Source organism: Tubulanus polymorphus, chromosome 3, assembly GCF_964204645.1.
Source record: "Tubulanus polymorphus chromosome 3, tnTubPoly1.2, whole genome shotgun sequence".
NCBI classification, from domain to species: Eukaryota; Metazoa; Nemertea; class Palaeonemertea; order Tubulaniformes; family Tubulanidae; genus Tubulanus; species Tubulanus polymorphus.
The window spans coordinates 8,871,817-8,893,525 of record NC_134027.1 but is presented as its reverse complement, the minus strand read 5'-3'; the positions used below and the strand labels follow the sequence as shown (position 1 = coordinate 8,893,525).

At 36.9% G+C, this 21,709-nt stretch overlaps 5 protein-coding genes across 6 annotated transcripts; 2 read left to right on the top strand and 3 right to left on the bottom strand.

The window, feature by feature from the left end:
- Window positions 1-710: 710 nt before the first annotated feature.
- On the bottom strand, window positions 711-5,149 carry LOC141901148 (ras-related protein Rab-2). The gene is made up of 8 exons (XM_074788247.1): window positions 5,030-5,149; window positions 4,213-4,284; window positions 2,601-2,668; window positions 2,311-2,393; window positions 2,049-2,141; window positions 1,646-1,757; window positions 1,489-1,557; window positions 711-1,231 (listed from the first exon to the last, which is right to left on the bottom strand). The coding sequence occupies exons 1-8, from the start codon at window positions 5,073-5,075 to the stop codon at window positions 1,136-1,138; spliced, it is 639 nt and encodes a 212-aa protein (XP_074644348.1). The 5' UTR covers window positions 5,076-5,149; the 3' UTR covers window positions 711-1,135.
- Window positions 5,150-5,381: 232 nt separating this feature from the next.
- Window positions 5,382-9,213, top strand: LOC141901544 (uncharacterized). 2 transcript variants are annotated; one of them, XM_074788854.1, is made up of 13 exons: window positions 5,382-5,575; window positions 5,750-6,030; window positions 6,165-6,251; window positions 6,432-6,504; window positions 6,729-6,874; window positions 6,956-7,147; window positions 7,579-7,734; window positions 8,018-8,176; window positions 8,260-8,313; window positions 8,396-8,514; window positions 8,616-8,709; window positions 8,811-8,888; window positions 9,043-9,213. In XM_074788854.1, exons 2-13 carry the CDS (start codon window positions 5,812-5,814, stop codon window positions 9,094-9,096), a joined length of 1,431 nt encoding a protein of 476 aa, XP_074644955.1. In that variant the 5' UTR covers window positions 5,382-5,575; window positions 5,750-5,811; the 3' UTR covers window positions 9,097-9,213. The 2 variants fall into 2 exon arrangements, with proteins under 2 accessions (XP_074644955.1, XP_074644954.1); XM_074788853.1 differs by having other exon boundaries at window positions 5,383-5,575; window positions 8,962-9,212.
- A 469-nt stretch (window positions 9,214-9,682) lies between these two features.
- On the bottom strand, window positions 9,683-12,074 carry LOC141901912 (NADH dehydrogenase [ubiquinone] 1 beta subcomplex subunit 9-like). Its single transcript, XM_074789479.1, has 4 exons — window positions 11,890-12,074; window positions 10,691-10,830; window positions 10,469-10,524; window positions 9,683-10,040 (listed from the first exon to the last, which is right to left on the bottom strand). Exons 1-4 carry the CDS (start codon window positions 11,985-11,987, stop codon window positions 9,909-9,911), a joined length of 426 nt encoding a protein of 141 aa, XP_074645580.1. The 5' UTR covers window positions 11,988-12,074; the 3' UTR covers window positions 9,683-9,908.
- Window positions 12,075-12,136: 62 nt separating this feature from the next.
- LOC141902333 (iron-sulfur cluster insertion protein ErpA-like) lies at window positions 12,137-13,032 on the top strand. Its single transcript, XM_074790003.1, has one exon. The coding sequence runs from the start codon at window positions 12,141-12,143 to the stop codon at window positions 12,618-12,620; it is 480 nt and encodes a 159-aa protein (XP_074646104.1). The 5' UTR covers window positions 12,137-12,140; the 3' UTR covers window positions 12,621-13,032.
- Window positions 13,033-13,176: 144 nt separating this feature from the next.
- On the bottom strand, window positions 13,177-18,299 carry LOC141901753 (VPS9 domain-containing protein 1-like). Its single transcript, XM_074789194.1, has 15 exons — window positions 18,173-18,299; window positions 17,874-17,946; window positions 17,665-17,754; window positions 17,301-17,553; window positions 17,097-17,202; window positions 16,955-17,017; window positions 16,753-16,805; window positions 16,600-16,663; window positions 16,280-16,511; window positions 15,411-15,788; window positions 15,076-15,325; window positions 14,611-14,810; window positions 14,272-14,335; window positions 14,058-14,162; window positions 13,177-13,972 (listed from the first exon to the last, which is right to left on the bottom strand). Exons 1-15 carry the CDS (start codon window positions 18,257-18,259, stop codon window positions 13,885-13,887), a joined length of 2,106 nt encoding a protein of 701 aa, XP_074645295.1. The 5' UTR covers window positions 18,260-18,299; the 3' UTR covers window positions 13,177-13,884.
- Window positions 18,300-21,709: the final 3,410 nt, after the last annotated feature.

Below are 21,709 nucleotides of genomic sequence, written 5' to 3'. Positions count from 1 at the left end.
CTACGACAGAAACATAGAGCTTAATATATCTATAAGAATAAATCATTTGATATAATATTTCCAGTACAATGTGCTACATTAATTCAGAATACATCATAAAATCAAGCCTGTTTTGTTTCTTTTCATTAATCGAATATATTTCGATTCAGATTCACATTCAATAAACTGTTTAGATTCACATTCAATAAACGATACTACATGTATAATAATGTACAAGCGAGAGAAATATTGCATCTCTACTACGGCAGTCCGAATTCCATGAAATGATCTCAACTTTTCAATCGATTCAATCAGTCCCGTTCCTCCTTGTGTTCAATGTAACAATACTTGAGAATTTGAATTGCACATAATGAATGAAATCGAAGAACGCTTCATTTCATGAAATCAGCACTGACCTCGACGCGCAAATTGCATGCAGTGTGGACAGTTTACATATTTACAATCACTAGTATAAGGTCAAACAGGTGGGCGTTTGAAGTGAATATCATCGCTTGAACCAGTGTACTGGTAGTTTTTTTTTTAACGAAACCAAAATTGCGCAAACTTTTCAGAAATCCAACCAGATCATTACCTTCAACCCACATAGCAGTTTGTAGAACCATCTAAAACAACGAATGTACTGAAAACTAGAATTTTTTTAAAGTTCCTTTTTGTTGCTTTTTATTCATTCATATTATGTATATATGTATATATATATAGATATACACATGTATACATATATATCTATATATCATATCAACGCTCATTGATAAATAATGAAAGGCCATTCGAGGAATGGTGTTTAGTATTAATAATTGTAATATAATAGTAGAGTTATTCGTAGACAAATCTCTTCTTCAGATTGACCAACGGTCCACCGGCGTCGAGCCACAGCTTTTACACACATTAAAACAACAACACATGAAACAATATACGATCTCTCCTTTTTATATATATATATCTACATATATATGTCAAATATGTATATCCTGATAGAAGAAATTTGTCCGAATATTGTCAGTTTGTTTTTTTTTAGAAATTCCTCCAATTTCGTTTAAAACGCCGCTTGTCGTCGTGGTGTGGCTACCGAAATATGGACGCTTTTTATAAATTAGTAATGTAGTAGAAGTAGTGGTAATAGATAGTTGTTGTTGTTCTAACAGCATCCGCCTGCTTGATTTCCACCGCCACCACTAGATGGCATGTTCGGGTTAGTCGGGGAATGTTGTGGACCTATCTTGATACCATTAGCCTGCAAAAGATGTCACAAATATCACAGCCAATGTTCAGCAACATGGATGCGGTGTGACATTCAATTAAGAGGTAAGTCTGAAAATCACGAGCCGAAAAATCTAAGATATCATACTGTAAAAAAAAATTTGATTCCTTGATAACAGTTTTTAGAGAAAGACCAAAAAATTATTTAAAAAATCTTAAAATTACAAAATCTTAGATTTTTGGCTCGTGATTGTGGGACTTTTAATAATTATGAACATTTAATCTTATTACCTCATTATTGATATCAAAAACACCATCTTGGATTTTTTGATAGATTTCTTTAGCTGTGTTGATGAAAGCCTGAAATTATATATAATACACAGATACACAAGAAATCCTTGTCGAAGCCTAATTTTGTGGTGATATTCATGAGAATAGATATTCTTACCTCTTCTACGTTAGCGGCGGTTTTCGCAGAAGTTTCCATAAATATCAAACCATGCTCGCGTGCGAATGCCTCGCCCTCTTCCTTCTTCACATCTCGCCTTGCTTCTAAATCACTGAATATGACAAAAACAAAATAAATTTACTTTCGACAATCTCTAATTCTACTAGAACTAGAGTCTACGCGGCTAGACTAGCCGCGTAGACTTTTCATATGACTACCAATGAATTTCTGCATTACAATAGCTAACAAATACAGGCATTGTCTATCTGTCACTACACCGAGTTCAGATAATATTTTTGCATCGGCAATGTGTTTTATTTGTATTCGACAGATTGCGCATCTACTTGTATTTCATAAGCGGAGAAACAAGCAGACAGAAGCATGCGCGCGCGCGCGTGCCTACCTCTTATTTCCAATGAGCATTATCACCATGTTAGAGTTTGAATGTTGACGAGCATCTTCTAACCAGGTAGTCAAATGATTGAATGTATCCCGCCTAGATAGAAAAATAAAATTCCATACACCATTTACAGCTACGATTAAACGCAAGAAACTTAACAAAATTGCATCTTTTTAGACCGAATAATCAATCGAGGAAATACAGTCAATGTCCTGTATGGAGATCAATGAAATGAATTGCCTCAACGAGTAAAACATTACGTTACCTCGTAATATCATAGACGAGCAAAGCACCAGCAGCTCCTCTGTAATAAGATCTCGTAATTGATCGAAATGATTCCTGTCCAGCCTAAAAATAAACATTCCAGGATTAAATCACTTCAGACAGACTGCGATGATGATGATCAAATCTAACCGCTTTGTAAAACTTGCTAAACAATTAGCCTCCTTGCATTGAATCACTTTATCATTATGATTACTAATTGCCCGTAATGATGAGAAAATCTTTCTCAAAAGCAAAATGAAAATAGATAGGCTATCCGCGTATATTTCTTACCGTATCCCAAATCTGTAATTTGATTTGTTTGCCATCAATAGTAATCATACGGGCTCCAAATTCTACACCTATGAATATATTTAAAGAGAAATATGATACAGACATCACTGAATTGAGTTGGCATCCTAGCATCTCATCACATATTGGTTTGGACTGGTACCCGGTAACAAAGATCACACCGAATGATAATATTTCAGGGGTAGAAACAGATTTATGTAGGTTGGATATGTAGATAGGATGCAATAGTGGCAGCAAAATCTAAGAAAGAACATCAACATTTTGTAACCTGGCAAAAATATGGTCTTTGCTATAGAAATGTCAAAATTGAATTGATACAAAATAGATCACTGGTTTGATGCTGTAAGTCATTATAAATAAAAGCAATAAGCCAATGAGTAAACGTCCATTCAATATGTACTGTAGACACACATACATACGCAAACATAATGGAATAGAGACAGATAAGGCTTTAATCTCTGTCATGTCCAGTATGGCATACAATTCCTTAACAGTACAGTAAAGCTCGAATTCAGTTTATCTAGCATTACTTTTGAACAAGTCAGATTTCCAAATACCGGATAACATTAGTCAACAATCAAATTGTTCCTTTTGTCTTGGAGTAATTCAGTCTGATTACTCCAAGATTGACCTATGTCTCTCCAGTGGCTTGGAGTGGTGCAACGCTAACATAGTACAGGACTGGACATGGTATTTCAATAACACACACTCAAAGCACTACTTGATACCAAAAGCAACAAAATTTCAGCAACTATTGTATAGATAATCAATTAAGTAGGCATCCCCATTAAATTCAGCCAACTTCAGCGACAGTTGGAGAAATCATTATCTAACGCAGTATTAACTTGTGTGGTTCTTGATTACCTAGAAGACTCACATCAGCCAAGATGAGATCGTGGAATCAAACTGTCATTTAATCAATAGATCTATTAATCAACTAATTGATATCAGCATGTCAATGATAACGTGCTTTGTAAATGGTCTAAAATGAGTGACAATCAGCAGCCGATCTCAAATAACCAGGATTGAAACTCGTTTCAAGTCAATATTACAGATGCGCTAAACATGTACAGATGTGAGAACAGATGTCGCCGATCTATTGTTACATTCAGAGGTCGAAGCGACCGTTAAAATCTAATGATCCAAAATTTTGTAAGTGCTAATTATTATACTCCCTCTATAGTACATTGTAGCATTACCGTAATCGTGATTTGAGCATAAAAGACGGTTAGCTGAAATACAACTCGGGAACAGATGGCAACGCTAGGCATTTCAACAAGTTGAGAATCCAACACTATCATTTAATCAGAAAGATGACTATTAGGTTAATAGTCGAAACGTCGAATCATTAAATCATAAGCTTAAAGGAAACTCATCAGACTTCATCTTTCTTGTTACATTAATGTAGGATTCTCTATACTCCCAACGCAGACATCATGTTTCATCAATGGCTCCTAACATGCTTCTCAACCTCTTTTTGTCATCCCCTTAACCACTATGTAGTTATATAAGCTCGACCCCCCCTCCATGTTTTCGTAAGACATTAATTAACCTAACACAACTCTCGGATCAAGGATTCACTGTATATATTTACCTATAGTAAGATCGTGTACTGGTTGAAAGCGTTTATCTGTGAATTGTAGTAATAAACATGATTTACCAACACCTGCGAAAGATAGAAATACAAATATCAAGTACGATCACACTTTTACGTAATCAAAGAGCGTTGCTCAAACTATCTTGTTGCTACCAAACTTATACAGAGTCTGAAGGCTTAGTTTCAAAATGAAAAATGGTATAGTTTTTTGCTATTTCCATAAAATACAGCACAGACTATGATCAAGGCACCTCCGAATAAATGTAATAACAAGCAAAAAGAACGTATCCAAGATTTTCAATAGTTTATTGTTCATAATCGACATTTGTGGCAACTGGGCCCAGTTTCACGAAAGAGTTAAACTCAAATTTTTGGTGTAATTGCCATTGGTTACTTCGTGTTTTCAATGCGGACAACAATTCAAACTTAACCGTTTTAGGCTTAAAATTTTTCCTGAAACTGGGCCCTGGGGATTAAAATCGGATTACAGGTGCGGTGTGGAGAGCAGCAATTTATTCTACATGAGCACAGTCTCGAGCGTTGTTCTGACGAAGAATGAAACTTAAATCAATTATCATACGAGTTGACTGGTTTTCTTGCTTGAAAGGTCCGAGATTCAAAACAAATGCAGGTATAGCAAAAATATAGGGAGTTCAGGATGCGTGGATTGTGGGGAGAAGTGGCATTGGCATCGCACATCGTTCGAAAGAATTCGACGAAGAAGGCCTCCAACTTTTCAGTCTCAAATTTACGGTTTACGATCTTCAAATCAACTAAATTCTGCGACGAACTTTAAGGAGGAATGCATATTTACCCGTGTCTCCGATTATGATGTATTTGAAAAGATAGGCGTACGACATTTTCGGCGTTTTGACGCGCAGAAAATCTAGAAATTCAGAGAGATTTTCAGTAAATAATCGATCGGGTGACGTCACGGCCGCGTAGTGTAATATATTTCCTGTTTCCACAGCGGAACATTCTTTTTTTTTAAATTTTCAGCAATTTTCAAAACGATTACAAGATCAAAGCAAAGTGGCACTCTTTAATTTACTTAATTAGGCCTATTTTGTTAATATAAATTCATATCACCCGATGTGACAATTATCTTAAAAGGTATTGTTACGTATTGTTCCGCGATTACTATCACATGTCAGTCATGTGACATTGTTTACCGTCCGTACTTTGACAGTTCGTAAAAGCCAGCTTGAACCTTCTTTTTCAAAGATCGAACGTTAAAATGATCATATACGATAATCGTTGTCTTTGAATAAAAGAATGGAACAAAAATTTGTGAAAAATTGTTCGAGACGTTAACGAGAGATTTAGTCTATATACCTGCTAGCCATCTAGACTGGTAAAAGTAAGCATTTTTACATTAATTTTCCTGGGACTGGGTTTCAGTTCATACAAGCCTTACTTTTTTATATTGCAATATTATGAATTCATTGTCACATCTACCCATTATTGCAATTTATGTCTGGAATAAATAATGAATTGATTGAAAAAACTTTTAATCTGTTACTTTCAATTACAGCTTCACCAATTTTTTGAAGGGTATTTCCGTCTTTTTTGGTTGAGGGTAAGGATTCTGTAGAAATGTCTGGCGATGCATTAGGACGCTCTCCATTACTTACATCGACACCGATGCTGGGATCTGTTGCCAGTGATGCGATGACCGGAGATGATTTAGGATTCCTTAGTTCGGGACGAGAATCTGTTTTCAGTAACGATTCACAATTTGTCTACGAGGACGAAGATATATTTTCATCGCAGATCATCGATAGAGAAATACTTCAATCGAGAAAGAAATTCACAGTTAGTTTTCACGTATTGATTAATACTTGACTAAGCGATATCAAACTTCATATTTTCTATAGTTTTTCATATTATTTGGTCTTGTGAACCTGGTAAAAAATGTTCGTTAATTTCTCTGCTTATTTATTATCTAGTTATATAAGATATCTTTAGTGACTTCGAAAGCTAGAAAGTATGTCATACGACGGAGATATGCAGACTTTGTTTATTTGAATAAAAGGGTAAGGAGATTACCGGCGTACTGTCTTAGGGTCATTTCAGACAAAATGTGACAAAACACAATTATCAGAGATAAATGATAACTTAATTTAGGCTACAGATTCAGATATGCTATTTTTCTACATATATACTTTAAATATAAATTGATAATAAAATAATCTGACATTTTACTTATTTTGTAGTTGCGTAAACTTTTTCCTTTATTCCAACTTCACATACCACCAAAAAGGTACTGGAGGAATAACTTCAGCCAAGGTTTGTATAAATCTGTTTGTTATCTTTGATTTTAGGCCTTTTTTGTGGTTTTGAAAACAAGTCAGCGTTTTATCTTGACTTATGGCCATCATGAAAAATTGTTTATTTCTTGTTTGCTTATCAATTGCACTGATATCAACCGTCCCACTTAAATAATAGGGTTGTTATGTGTTTGACGAAAAAATAAGTTTGAATTTCTTTATCAAATCTTTGTTGAATTCTAGATTTTCTGAAGCAGCGTGAGTGTGGCCTTGAAAAATTCATGCAAAACATCCTCGCGCACAGGGAAGTGTGTAAAAGTCAAGCAGTAAAGAAATTCTTTCGTATTGACAATCCACCCGGTCCATATGATGACCTACAAACTTGTATTGTAAGCTCAAGCAACCAAATGCATGTATTCTGACTTCCAGACTATCTGTCATCTTTTCAAATTTGCTGCATTTTGTTACAGATGACTAATATCGACCAAGAAGAGAAGATCCGATCATTACAGTGTATGGTATATAATAAAGAGTCTGAAATAGCCAGTCTCCAGTACGAGATATCACAGTTACAAATAGGAGCCGACCATCACCATCAATCGAGCATCAGTATGCAGGAGTCACAGTCACAAATCATTAAACAATATGAGGAGAAAATTAAGGTATCGTTCAATTGAACCTACCTACTAGCCTGCGACTGCTTCCACCACAATGATTGCGTAATTGGGTAAGAATATCAATAAAAAAAGTTCCTTGCAATTGTATACTGTTTACTCTTTACATAAAACTTAAATATCGTTGATCGATTCATCTCAGTTTAGGTTGAACATCTACTGCCCATTTGGCTTGCTTTGAATTTTACCGGTCTTCAAATTTGTGATGTAGTCGATTGTAAAAAACGTATCATATAACCTAGCTTTGCTTCTCCTGCCATTTTATATACTTAACAATGAAATTCTCAGATGTTATTTGCTTCAATATTTTACTGCAGATGCATTGCTTGGCTTAGGATGATAGTTAAATCAGAGTCAGATTAATTATAATTTATGTACTTCACAAGAGTGGTCGCTTCATCTATACTCTCTTATTGAAGGGTTTGGAAGAAAAAGCCACTGAAATGGAGCAGAAATACAGACAAGCGATCACTGAGATGGAGCAAAGTAAAAAACAGTGGGAGGATGAAAAACAGATTGTAAAACAAATGAGAAACCAGGAACAGGATATTCGAAAAGCAGAGATTGAGAGTAAGGTATGCCCCATTGATGAATTATTCTTTACTTCTTTTGCTGTACAAAGTATAGGAAAGTATCATGAAAAAAGTTTGTGATTTATGATTTTGAGAAATAAATATATTTGAGATTTTACTGCTAGTCAAACTCAGGATTAGGCACCAACTAAAGATTCTTCCGATAGAAAGTCACATTCAAGAATACTTAGTTCGTTCATTCTAAATCGTATTTAGCAGATTTTCTTTTTTATAGAAGTCACAATGATAGAAGAAAGCTAATTTCACTCATTGCTATTTTTCATAGATGAAGGAATATGACGGATTATTGGCAGATATTCGCCATCAGATTGATACACAGCTGAAAACGTGTGAATTTCCGAATGTCAACGTCAACATTCGTGGGCCGAGTTTTGAAGTTACAACGACCGAAATGAAACCAGGACAACTTCGTAAACTTAAAGAGGTAGGTCACCAGACAATGTTTAATATCCCTCCAAGAGTTTCCATAACCTGCAAACTGAATATACATGTAAATTCCATTTCCAGGATATTGACTATTTAGACGTTATGATGAGGCGATACAACAGAGCAACTCTAGAGGTTCGAAACATGCCAACAAATACATTACGAATTTAAAATAAGATCACCTAGTAACCAAAATATTGCACAATATGTTTTATAGTCTATGGAGCATGAACTGGTTGAAATCAAATCTGAACTGGCCGGAAAAGATCATAAAAATACAACACTCGATGCCGATTTGAGAAAATGTCGTATTGACTTGAGCCACCTGAGTCTGAGGTAAATTTCCAGCTGAAATCGTATTGTTTAACCTACTTTTAACTTCAATTTTGTACGCGTTACTGCTATTTATAAGAATGCTACGAAATCTCGTATTTTAGATGTCAGGTTGATGTGATGAATAAAACTAAGAAACTCGAAGACTTGGAGCAAGAGAATGCAAAATACAAGGAATACACTGTCTATCTTGAAGAGGTACTCCATGATTATACATACATTCTTTCCTATCGATGTGTAACACTTGTCAAGAATCTTTCAACAGCTTCAATAATTATCTTATTTGAACATCTTTCAAGCATTACTTCAATTCACTAGTGATCGGAATAAAACTCAGCCAAAAAGGAATGCCAGCAGGACTAGTCACTAGCGCTCAGGTAAAGTAGTCGAACAGGTAATTTTGGTCTAAAAAACCAGTCATTAAGAAAACTGAAATGTACACATTTGCAGGCACTGCTTGATAAACAACGTATTGAACGTGTTCCAATTCGTAATTGGCCAAAATGGATTTATAACGAATTATACGATCAGAAACCACGAACGGGAAGTCGCGATCAACCGACTGCACCAACATTTAAACATTAGACACTACAAGTACTATGAATGGCCAAAAATTATGTCTACTTAATGAACTACAAAATTAGCAGCTAAATCAAATGCATGCATTTTAAACAAATAATGTGAAATAAAATAGATTGAAAATCATAGACTCCTTGGTTGTATGGATTGTTGATTTTAGAGGAATGCGTGGTATGGTTTTTATTGATATTTTCCGCAATTAGAACAAGGCAAAATGACAAGAGTGGAAGGTAAGACCTCGCGCAATCCACATTTGAGGAATTAACTTGAGATTCCGGATGTCATTTAAGATCCATGCCGTTTCAGGGCTACCAACTTCAGAAAAGAGCTATCAGTAACAAATGGAATTCTTTTCAGTAACATTTCATTGAAATATGAAAGAAAATGTTCAAATTCATCGTCGGAATGATATCAACAGTAAACATCTTTTATATTTCCATACGCATCAAACAAATAAAATCATTATTTCTCATTATAAAATTATAGTAACAAATACCGAAAATCAGGAACAGTTGGCAGCTCTGATGTTTCATGAGATCTATCGTAAATGAGTTGTTCGCATTTCTGCACTAAAATATTAAAAACACCTCAATTCTAATAACAGATATTTTATTCAGTTTAATTCAATTCTAAATAATCGATGCGACATCAAAATTGTCATCAAACCACTGAACAACTTTCACGCAAATTTTTATCAAAAACATAAATATGTGTATGTTAGTCAGTAAGTTTCTTTACGGTCTACCGGCGTAGATTTACAATCGATCAAGCAGACTAAAATAACACTTTCCTAACTAAAACTAACAGCCTTCGTCTGATCAATGACTAGCTGGTTCGACTTTTCCGTATTTCTTTTCCCAACGCTCGATGTATTCCTTCTTTCTTTGGTCTCGTCTGGCGAAATATTCGGGATATTGAGCCTTCTCGAGGGGATGCCAGGCATCAAGCATCTGCAAAGTGATAATTACAAGAAAATATCAGTGCTTGTCTTTAGAAAAGGTTTAGTGCGCGTAACCTCACGTTTTCTTGTTCTCAAATAATGATATCCAGTACACTTTGCTCAAGTCCTTTTGCGACCATCAAAATTTGATGAATTGACTGATATCTTCAAGCCGGATGTTATACAATTCATTGTGTCCCACAAATATTTCAACAAACATCCGAGTTAAACAGTTAGGCTACCTGAGTTGATCAGATCTGAGAGTATATTGTACTGGCATGTGAATTTTGGAAACATCAATATACCGGTATTTATTTGTTATAAAACCTCTCCATTTGAAACCCAGTTTCAAAACTTCTTTCGTTCTTTCTTTATATGTTGAAAAGAAAATAATGTTCATTAAGCGTGCTAACAGATTACCAAATCTCAAATACTTACGGAATCAGGCGTATAGGCTTCTCGACCAAATGCGACCCCACCAGGTGAATTTGGAACTAAAAAATATATAAACAAAACTATCAAATGTCATTAACAACAAACACGAAGGATACTAGCTGCATAAGCAAGAATTGAACACAATCCTAATGAACAGCAAATAATTTTGAACTGATTTCAAGATGAAGAGAGCTTGTAGCAGATCCCTTTAAAAGCAAGGCTTACATTTCAATGGCTGTGGATGTTGTTTATCCCATAATTCCTTTTCTCCGGCATGTAACAATCGAACGGCTTCGTTCGGATCAGCGTTTCTATTTTCATCGAATCTTGCCCTCAATAGTACGGCGTGGTAACGAAATCGATTTCTATCAAAAGAAATAAGTGCCACATTCTACTCGAGAAAAGTTCAATACAGTGTTATAGATTGTTTTAGTTCAGCTGCCCATCAGTGCGGTTGGTCCTTTTCTTACTCATGACCCCTATGTATGCACTACTGAAACTGTCCTAAAGCTAAGCCACTAAACTATCAAATGTCATGAATAACCTTCACCAAGAACCTTAGTGTCTGATGTACCACAGACACTAAGACACGAACGACATTTTCTCAATACTCTTAAATCACTGTGACTTGAAACCACCAGAAATCCAGTTTCACCAAATCGATTGTGAAAAATAAACTATCATTACAAACCTCACATATTCAGTTTTCTTATTATTATGTTCATTCGGAGGTTCCTTCATCATACTCCGTGCTTGATGCGATATAAATACAGAAATAGCAAAAATGACACTATTTTTTCACTTTGAAACTAGGCATTGTAACACTGTAGTTCGTTAGCAACAAGACACTTGAGCGATGCGTGTCTCATCGCTAATCAGCGCATCATTTTTGTATCTTAAATTTAATCGTACTAAAATCAGATTTATCGTCAAAATGATATAATGAACAAACGTAAGACATCATAAGGTTAGTGTAGATAGTTTATTTATCAATATCGGTTGTTTATTTGCGAGATATCGCAGTTTGAACACAGGCAAAAATGCCGACAGTAGTTGTGTCGGCAAAAGTCACGCGAATTTGAATGAACGTGTCTGGGTGGGTGGTTACACAGGATCGTAGAGCAACGAAGAGAGAGACAGCCACTGTGGAGACAGCCACTGCCAGGACTGGGTGAAGAATAACCAGGATGGCTACAAGAAGGCAAGCTGCATAATGATCGGTCGATGTAGAGTAGATAGTAAATGATGATGGTGACCCCGGCCCTGATTCATCATATTATGTCTATTTCGCAGAGCTTGTTTATCAGATGTTGATGTCAGTCACTAACAGTGCACTTGTTTATGCTGAATAAAGATTTGAATTGAATTGAATGATAAGGCAGGCAGGACAGGAGTCTCGTAATCTGAATCAACTGACACCTTACCTTTCAGAATAGTAAGATTGGGTTTGTCTGGCCGCTTTTTTGTACAGCCTCATCACCTTTTGGGCGTGAGAAAGGAATTGCGTCTGGAGATATGACATTTTATCGGAAAAATATCGATATTTTCGAAAAAAAGTTTTCCCAAAAATATCTATTTCCGGGTTCAGGTTCTTCGCTCGAGAGCGGAGTAAATCACGGACTCGGACTCAAGGTGGCAGCACATTCCGGTCAGAATCCGGGAAGGCAAAGAAAAGATGGCGGCGTTCATGCGAAAATGCGGAAGTAAAATTTCGATCGCTAAAAGCTACATGAAACAAGTTCCTCCTTCGTCTTTATGGGCAACAGTGATTAACCGAACTGAGTCAACAGACGCAGGCTCTGAGAATATCTCCAATGGTTTGGTTTTGAGTGACAATTGCGTTGCGCAACTGAAAAAAGTGACCACTCTAAAAAAAGACAGCAGCGACAATTCATTTCTGAGAATCTTAGTCGAAGGCGGTGGTTGTTCTGGATTTCAATACAAATTTGAGCTCGATAAAAACCTCACCGACGAAGATGTCGTCTTCGAAAAGGATGGCGCGAAAGTCGTCGTTGACAAGGAATCGCTGCCGTTCATCGCTGGGTCAACGATCGACTATCACACGGAGCTGATTCGATCGGCGTTTCAAATTGTTACCAATCCTAATGCAGACAAATCGTGTTCGTGTGGTGTTTCGTTTGCTTTGAAGTTATAGCTTTGCTTGTGAATCAAAAGATTTTTTTGTGATATTAATCGTATCGGATACAGATCAGCCTCTGGTATCTTGTCCTATAGATGGCGACTTTGTTGCGTGAACTGTGTTATAAATCATCTGGAGCGAACTGCTTATACACTAGGCTGTCAAATAAATGGTGACTTCGAGTTTAACTGTTGAATGTACTGTTATAAATCATCTGGAATGAAGCCCTTATACACTAGTAGTACAGCAGCTTAAACCAGTGTTCCAGCTGTCCATGAAATGATTACCTGGATAAATCCTCTACTAGTGGATTGTATTCCCATTTAGATAAGAATATTGGTACCATGTGTACCAAGGCTTTTAGATTAATTACTACAGGACCTGTTCGATAATGATTATGTTGTTCGAAATAAACTATTAAGTTATTAACCGACGTCGGTCATTTGTTGAGTATAGTGGTTTTGGTGCCAATTTCAGTGTAAATGCTTAGCAGCAGAGGATCGCACATAAGAAACTCTAGGATCAGTAAAGACACAGATGCAACCTAAAAAACTTAAATAAAATTGAAATGTTCTGTTTGAATTCTTTATTGATCACAGTCATCAACACAATTAACCTTGACCAGTAATATTAGAGTTTCATCAAGCACCACATGCATCCAGGTAAAATATTTCAATTGTTCCAGCTCGTTGACAAAATTGACAAATCTAAATCAAATACCATTCAACAGAGAGCCAAGAAAGATTTATCAATTTCATGCTGGATCTAATGAAATATGAACATTCATTTGTTCATTGCAACACAATTCAACTGCTGTATATAGAATAATGAGCTTCATTCCCAGGATAAAAAAAAATAACATTCACTTAAACAATAAATAATGAGCACCACTTTTGACGTACAATTGATATACAAAATCTTTTGCACATTTTTTTCATCCACAAGGAAATCTTATGTCTGTCACCACATCACACCATATCAAAACTTTCAAAAGATGATTGATAAAGAGACTTGCAGTTAAACTTTGATTTAGTGCAGAATTAAGATTGTTAGGAAAAAATAGAAAATACATTTTCTGCAGTGCTTCTTAATTCCTGCGTATATATCAGATTTTTCAACCACCTATAAAATAATGGACCCTGTCCCGCGTTGCAGACGAACGAATTTCAAAATGATATCGGATTACTGTTGTTACCCAGGATGTTCTCGGATATATGAGCCACGCGCATTGTCAGTAGAAAGCATCTCTTTGCTGAGTGAGTGCCACAGATTCACATATTTAGGTATTGGAGGTATCCAGCGTCATTAAATATCCCATTGCAGTTTGGACACTAGTTAAACAATAGCCTTCCTCACCATACAGAATCCTTAACAAAAAGAATCAGCCAAATCATTTAGGGTTTATTCTTATGCCATTTCCTCACATTATAGTTTCCTCATTTGCATACGTACCTTTGAGGTATAAATTCTTCCAGCGCTATACACTCCGACCAGATGAACGGACTTCCGCTTGAGTTGACTAAATAACAAATGATTGGCAGCAAATCATCGGCACCTCTTAGAAAATAAAAACATTAGTTTGCGTGATTTTCATAGTTTGAGTAGTTAGGTTTTTACCCTGGTACATGTACTGGGAATCCAGGATTCCAATACTCTGTAGACTTACATCGAATCCGACCTAAAGCGGCTTATTTCCTCGACACTGTGACAAATCATGCGTGAAAAATTGACTGAAAAGTTAGAAATTAGAATCAAGTTAAATTTAGATTATGAGAGTCATAAATGATCGTATCATGAACTGCAGCGAAAAGAAGTAAATACTGATTACAAAATTGAAAGTCTTAGGATTTTTTGTTCCTCCTTTGATGAATGAAATAAGAAGGCAATTCGCACGCAAAGCCACATAAAAGAAATTCCGAAGTGACAAAATTCATCCAGTTTATGAGATATTCTACGCATATGAAATAGAGTAAAATAGCAATTAACACGAGAAAGCAAATCTTACCAAGGCATAGTAATTTTTTAGTCGGGCACGTACAATGAGCAATCCGACGTAGCTCCTCACAGACTGGCATAAACCTCGATTCTCCGACATTGCACTCCAGCAAACAGACGTCATCGTTCACTTCGAACATTTCTGGCCCAGCTTGAATATATTTCGTCATAACCTTCGCCAGCTGAATCTCTTTATTCTGATTGTTCACTCTGTTTATTATAGAAATGTAGAATTGAAAATGACTGAATATAGCAATGAAACGTATGTTGCTTGGATAAAACTAGATCACATTTTTGTTTGCCTATCTTGATCTTGCTTTACATCATTGGGATCTTGGTTTCCCAAGACTACCTATTGGATTGTTCATTTAACCTAACAAAAGGACAGTGTTTCCCATATGCTGTAAGTGGCTCTTCGAGTTCATTTTGTAGAATTGAAAATGACCGAATATAGCAATGAAAAGGAATAATCTACCTGAATAGTGCTAGGATATAGGGCCACAGCGGTTTATAATATGGCTCTTCGATTTCTTCCAGTAATGTTTCTTTCGTATCGGGGTTATTCCATTGACTGTATGCTATCGTGAACAAGTGGAGAGTTTTGTTGTAGTATAAGTGAATGTCTTTCACGATGTCTTGAGCGTGCTTTTGAAATGCCTTCAAATCAAGCGCGGTGATCTTCGCTTCGTCATTTACCGACAAGCGATGAGACACATTAACCGATTCTAAAACGCACGAAACATATACAAATCAGTGCTTTATACTAGAAGATATCAATTGCGCAGAGTACCTGAGAGTAGACGGAAATACCTTTGCCGGTGCAGTCCACATATTCCCATTGATTTTCAAAAAGATCGTCGAAATCTTCTGATTCGCTGCACGCAAACATTTGTTTAAAATTGGAACGTTTTGCCTCGGCAGCAGACATGGAACACGTTGTAGACTTTTCATTGTCTTCTATGTTTGAATTCTGATCGGATATAGGTGAGTCGGGTTTCGACTCATCGGCTGATAACAAACGATCACCTGAATCAGTCTCTGTCTGACAGACTTCTGATTCACGGTTGTCTGGCACGTCTGCCCGTAAATCTGCTTCTTCACCGACTGAGTCCGGTACCACTTGATCAGCATGTCTTTCTGCACTCTTAGACGAATTTGTTGTTTCATTTAGATTTTGACTAGTTTTATCTAACAATAGAAGCAAATACATTGTACTGAGAATATATCATCAAACTACATATTTAGTATCAAATGATGGGCTGTAAATGCTAATAGAGTGGCTATTTCCCTGTTTACAAATTCCCTGAGGTTTCCATGTTATAACACGAAATTCCCAAAGTACATCTGATAAATTTCGTGGTTTGAAATCTTACAATTCATTCATTTTTGAGGAATTACATGTTAATAAATAAACGCATGGTCAATAGCATATCCCGTAGGGTGCCCAGTTTTTTGCAAAATTTGTTGATTCCCTTTGTTGATATTCCCAGATTTTCTACATTTTCTCGATACCCTGGGTTTTCCCTATTTTCCAGGTCTTCCAGGTCAGAGGCCAGCCTGGCAGAGAAGTATCAGGTATCTTGATACTTTTCATTTGCATTTACAAACACCAAATGATATATTTTAATATTCATTAACTCATATATTTGTCAAAATGAACTCATATGCCAATTACTCACTTATGGAATCTTTGTCATTGCATGCCAGGTATGGAACTCTGATTGACTGTAAATTTTCTAAATGCTTCGTGATCAACGGTGAAATCTTATCGTAGATATTATACTGATATGTCATCATGAGTTTAGTGATCGGATGTTCAGGGTATCGCAGGATTTGTTGCACGAGTAGGTGAATCAGCCGCGAGTCAGTTGGATTACCGTTTACACGTGCTCTCCACGCCAATGGCCATTCCTGCATTGAAAATGAAACAAAGATCAGGTACAATTTCGATCAAATCTGACTTAAACCTTGTCCGACGAATGATTCAAATTCTTTATACCGCTAGTTCTTCATATTTCAGCACTGATTTATAGAATTCTTGGTCTTCTTTCGAAGAAAACTTTCTGTTCAAAAATAAAAGAGCAGCAATAAATGACAGCGATAAAACATGCAAACATGCCTGAAAGGCAGGGCAGTGTTTTTTAATACTTACTCAATGGCTTCAGCTTCAATTAATTTCAATCTTTCACGTGTTTTTTTTTCTAACTAAGTGTTATGTCAAGGATTTATGACCTAATTGTTGTTTCTGGTGATTTGTCCAAAATAAGTTGGAAAAGGTCAGAAACGAGCATATGTTACATCAAATTTTGAACAGATGAATCTAATGAGAACTGAAATGTTTGCTTAAAGGATACAGCAGCCTGTTTTGATCGAGCTAAAGCAGCATTCTCTATGAGCCGTCTTTGTAAACGTAAATTCTAGGAATAAAGGGAAAAAGATCTTTCGAAGCAAATGAAAAATGTCTGCGAAAACCAAATAGAATATAATCGTACATACCATTTCTGTTGTATTTCTATTTGAATTAACATGCGCTAACCTCTGTTTGTGTGCCGATAACAGGTAGTCGTTCTGCTGTTGGGCATAATATACAGGCCGCAAATTTCTGGAAAAAAATTTCTCAGTGCAGAAGTGCTGTTTGACCATTGTATGCGTGTACGAATCAGCTAATCCAGTTACTGGAAGTCTGGAATTTGTACTCACCTCGGAACATCATTCGTAAAAATGGCAGGCCTTGAGGCAGTTGGTGAAGCTGAAGGACTAGGAAACTGTGTGAGCGGAACGTTTGGGAAAGATCTTCCTAAATCAGTGACTGTCGTAGAAGCGGATGAACTAGTTGAAGTAGCAGTAGGGTTGAGCGCTATTGAAGAAGAGCTACAAGAACGATGCATTGCAGACGAATGCAAATCAACTGAATCGGTCTGCGAATTGTTGTTGACAGAAGTCCTTCCAGTATCTGTCCAAAAGGAATATAACATTGAAAAAAATTTGTTACAATCTAGACTCTCATAACTTGACCATGTTTCAAATGATAGCAATAAGCTTCACGCTGATACTGTCTACACACCTGGATTTTGTATCAACGAATGAATTCGGTCCATACATTGCTGTCCTAATTTTACAAACTTCTTGGTAACACAATCAACGCTAATTGAACCTGTAATATGGATTAATAATTTACATCTCATTAGGTCTTTTCAGTCATAAGAGAGGTCCAATGATGATAAGCCTATTTCATTTTTGCGGCATCATATTTTTGAGGGTGTAGAAATTTACCTTGATATTTGTAGTCTTCCAGCAAGTTGTAAATGATGAATTGCATTGAAAGCAGATATTTATAGTAAGCAGCCTTTATTAAAGAAAAAATGTGACATAGAGATTTACTTCAAACGAAGGGTTAGACATTAATATCCAAACGACAACAAGCATATGGATATAGATATAAGGTTCACATCCACTGTGTATTATTATAGGCATAGCCATAGTATAGTAACTTAAATTGATGATAATGATAAGTTTAGTTGGATTTGGAGCGTCTTTAATTTAGATTTCCCACAGATTGCGAGTATAAATACCTCACGATTATTTTCAGAATCTTGTCTTATTGCGTCTGCAACATGTCTCATTGCAGGGTGAATGTTGTCATTCAACAGAGTGCTCATTTTTATCTTTATTCGTTTATACGGAAATTGCTAAAATATAAATTTCATTGATATTTGAATTGATATTTGGACTAATGGACCGGATTGAACTAGCAAATAAGCTATAATAAGGATACGAAAACGGACTCATAAACTGAACCGGACGGGATCACCTGGACTCCGTAACGCTTTCCATCCGCAACTGTAGTACTTAAATAAATAAGACTTATTACAGATATTTCTTTTCTAAATACCTAGATAATTTCCAACTGTACGTCAGATTACGACAGGACCAACCACGGCTGTGCCCCGCGGCCCCCGGCGTCAGCATCACAGTCGGTCCCCGGCCCACCCGGCGTATTTGGGAGTTTCAATCACCCTTTTGATGAATTTAATTTTTTCTTAAAAAGGGCCCCACACAGTCTTCGTTGTGTCTTCTCTTACAGAGTCGGAATTTTTGCTTCACTCCGGTGTCCGGTGTACGAGCAGGCCCGGCGCCCCGCCGGTGCCGCCGGTCGTTTCGAATGTCGTGTCTAAATGATGGAATACACTACTGTATCAATTCTTTAAAATACTTTATTATCTCATCAATTAGCATTCCATATATATGTCTGGTCCCAAAACAAACTGCAATACATATAATCAATAGGCCTATATTTTGGCTGGCCGCGATTTATTCGTAATGAGCAATCATGGTTTTTTCTTAGAATACAGGAGTTTTTTTACGCAAATATTCAAAGAAATTAACATTGAAATTGTGTAATGTCCTGGTTCTCATCGACTCAGGTAGAGAATATTTCATTAATCTGAATGCATCATGTAAGTGCTAAATTAACTTTAACCAATCAAATACATAAAACACAGTTGATATCTATGGTCAGGTGTATAATTTTGCGTATGATTTATTCTTGACCACCATATGAATAACACAGAAAATTTCAAGAAATTCTATACTTTATCAGTAGTATGTTCAGTTTGCCTTTTTTCTACCGCCTGCGGACTTTGAACTTTGATTGTTTTAGGATTCTTTTTTGTGGAATGTTTAGCCGTCTTAGCAGTTTGTCCTAAATGAACAGCTCGATGGTGTGGTTTTTTGGTTGAAAGTTTTTTCAGTTTCATCTTTTCCATTCTTCGTTGAAGTCGTAATAATCGTCGATTTTCCTCTTCTGTTATAAGAGCCCACAGATTCGGCCAATAACGGAAAGATGGCGTCAGTGCGAATATCACAAGGGAATTTTGTTTATTTCGTACTGCCTCCCAGTAATTATGAAAGCCCAAAGAGAAAACGCTGTTTAGTTTCTCATATTTGGCATCAATTGCTTGCGCTAAAATGCCCGTCACATACACATCGTCCACCCAGAAGAACCCACGGCGAGTCGAAGCCATGAACAGTTCACTAACAGTTTTCTGGGTAAGTACCCAAGCCGCGCCTGCGCAATAGCGCATGTAATAGTCGTCTGGATATTCGGACCGTTTGACGAACCATTTACTTTTTACCTGACGGATAACTTTCATCCGGTGCCACAGGTAGCACATGATTATGTTTTCTTCGTGTACATGTCGGGTTTCTAGATATTTCAGATGCCGCAACAATCGGTACATACTTACGAAAATGTCGTCGTCGACCTTCAGCACGAATTTCGTCTGATTACAAGTCATGCTGACCCACCCTAATGACGTCACAGCTTTGTATGTGAGATTTCTGTAACTGTCCATGTACGTTGCTAGAACGATATCCTGGTGACGCTCGGCTTCTAGTCGCACTGCGTCATTGATACCGGGTAATTGCGACTGGCCGATCATGAAAACGACTTTGATGGGCACATCGGGATATGCGCTAGAATTGCCCCACGTTTCACGAATGTACATTCTATGGGAATAGTGCAGCGGTGCGCTGTGCACATAAACTATGAGAAAATACGGTTTTTCGCATCTTGAATTAACAGTAACGCTAAAATATTTCATAGGCTCGAAACGAAATGGAGTCGATTTCGGTTTTATGGCGACCGGGGCAGAGGCGAACTGTTTCTCTACTTGCGTTTGTTGGCGTACTTTAAGGGCAAATTCATTTTTCATTTCTTCGATATTCGCATCTCTCAATTTGGATTTCAGTAGTTGATTGCGCTTGGACGGACCTTTGCTAGAATGCAAAATATGATGATGCGTCGTCGTACGAATAATTTTGGTTTCCTCTGTTGTCTGTACTTGAGATCGGTCATCGACGTCCCGAACATCTTCAATTCCGATAGGAGGCACCCGTACCTCACTCACCGATCTGGTTTTAACGATTTGCGATTTTTGTACCGATCGTTTATGCTTTTCGAACATGTCCCGACGGATGGGCATGAAACGTTTCGGAATTATCGGGTATCTGTCTTCCGAGTTGTAGTCGTCGGTGACGGTTCCGTAGTAGTTTGGGTCGCTGTAAATCCTTATACGCGTGTACACCAAAATTACGACACAAAAAAACATCATTAGACACATAATCTGTGAACAGTTTAATGCCCTAATTGCCCTAGGCACAGAGCAAACTATCCGCTTCATTCTCGACATGTTGTCGACACGAAAGTAGAACTAAATAAACGTATATGAAAAATCGTCGAAGTCTTGATTAGTGGATATTTTCTTGATTCGTTATATACTCTGGCATATGGTGGCCCACAAGGAAGCTTTTATCACGGCGCGTCTTAAGAGCACATCCGTTTCGACATCGATAGCTCTGTCAACATGACACAAACATGTAACTGATGATACGTGTAAGCCATTGAGAATCGGAAATTCGCATCTGCGCCATTGCCGCCCGAGAAATCAAGCTTTCTTCTTCAGACATCGAATGATACGCGTCATCATAATTGGCGTCAACGGCGCTTCGTTTTTGAGGTACTCGGCACACTGGGAGCTACCAAAAATCCTTTCTGAAAATGGAAATATTGATTGAATAATTAATAGAATAGATGATAAATTCATATCAATCATGATGTATACGTTCTGAACCGTTGAAAATGACATCTTAGGTACTAAGTATGTATCAGACTCTTTTAGGTCTTGACGCATAAATCTAGACATCATTTGATGCTAAATCGGATCAGGTCCGCGGGTATTGGCTCTGTTTGATGCTCAGCATCTACCTATTTTTCGCCATCACGTTACTTCAGTGTACACTGGAAATTTTATTTACACATCAAAGTCCGCGTAATTAAATCTGATTTATGCATTATTTGTTTTCTCTAAGTATCTCAATTTTCTGCTGCTTTGCACCTTTATCTGGAATGTCTCAAATGTATCCGCCCGGCACCGATATACATGCAAATTCCATTAATAGCAGGCGTGAGAAACACTGACTTCTGTCGATGTAATCGATAGTCCAGTTTACGGAACGAATATCATTTTATCTACAAATTAGTAAAACTGCTCATGGATAACAGCATTATGAGGTTCGATTTGGTTAATATAACAAAAAATAAACGATTG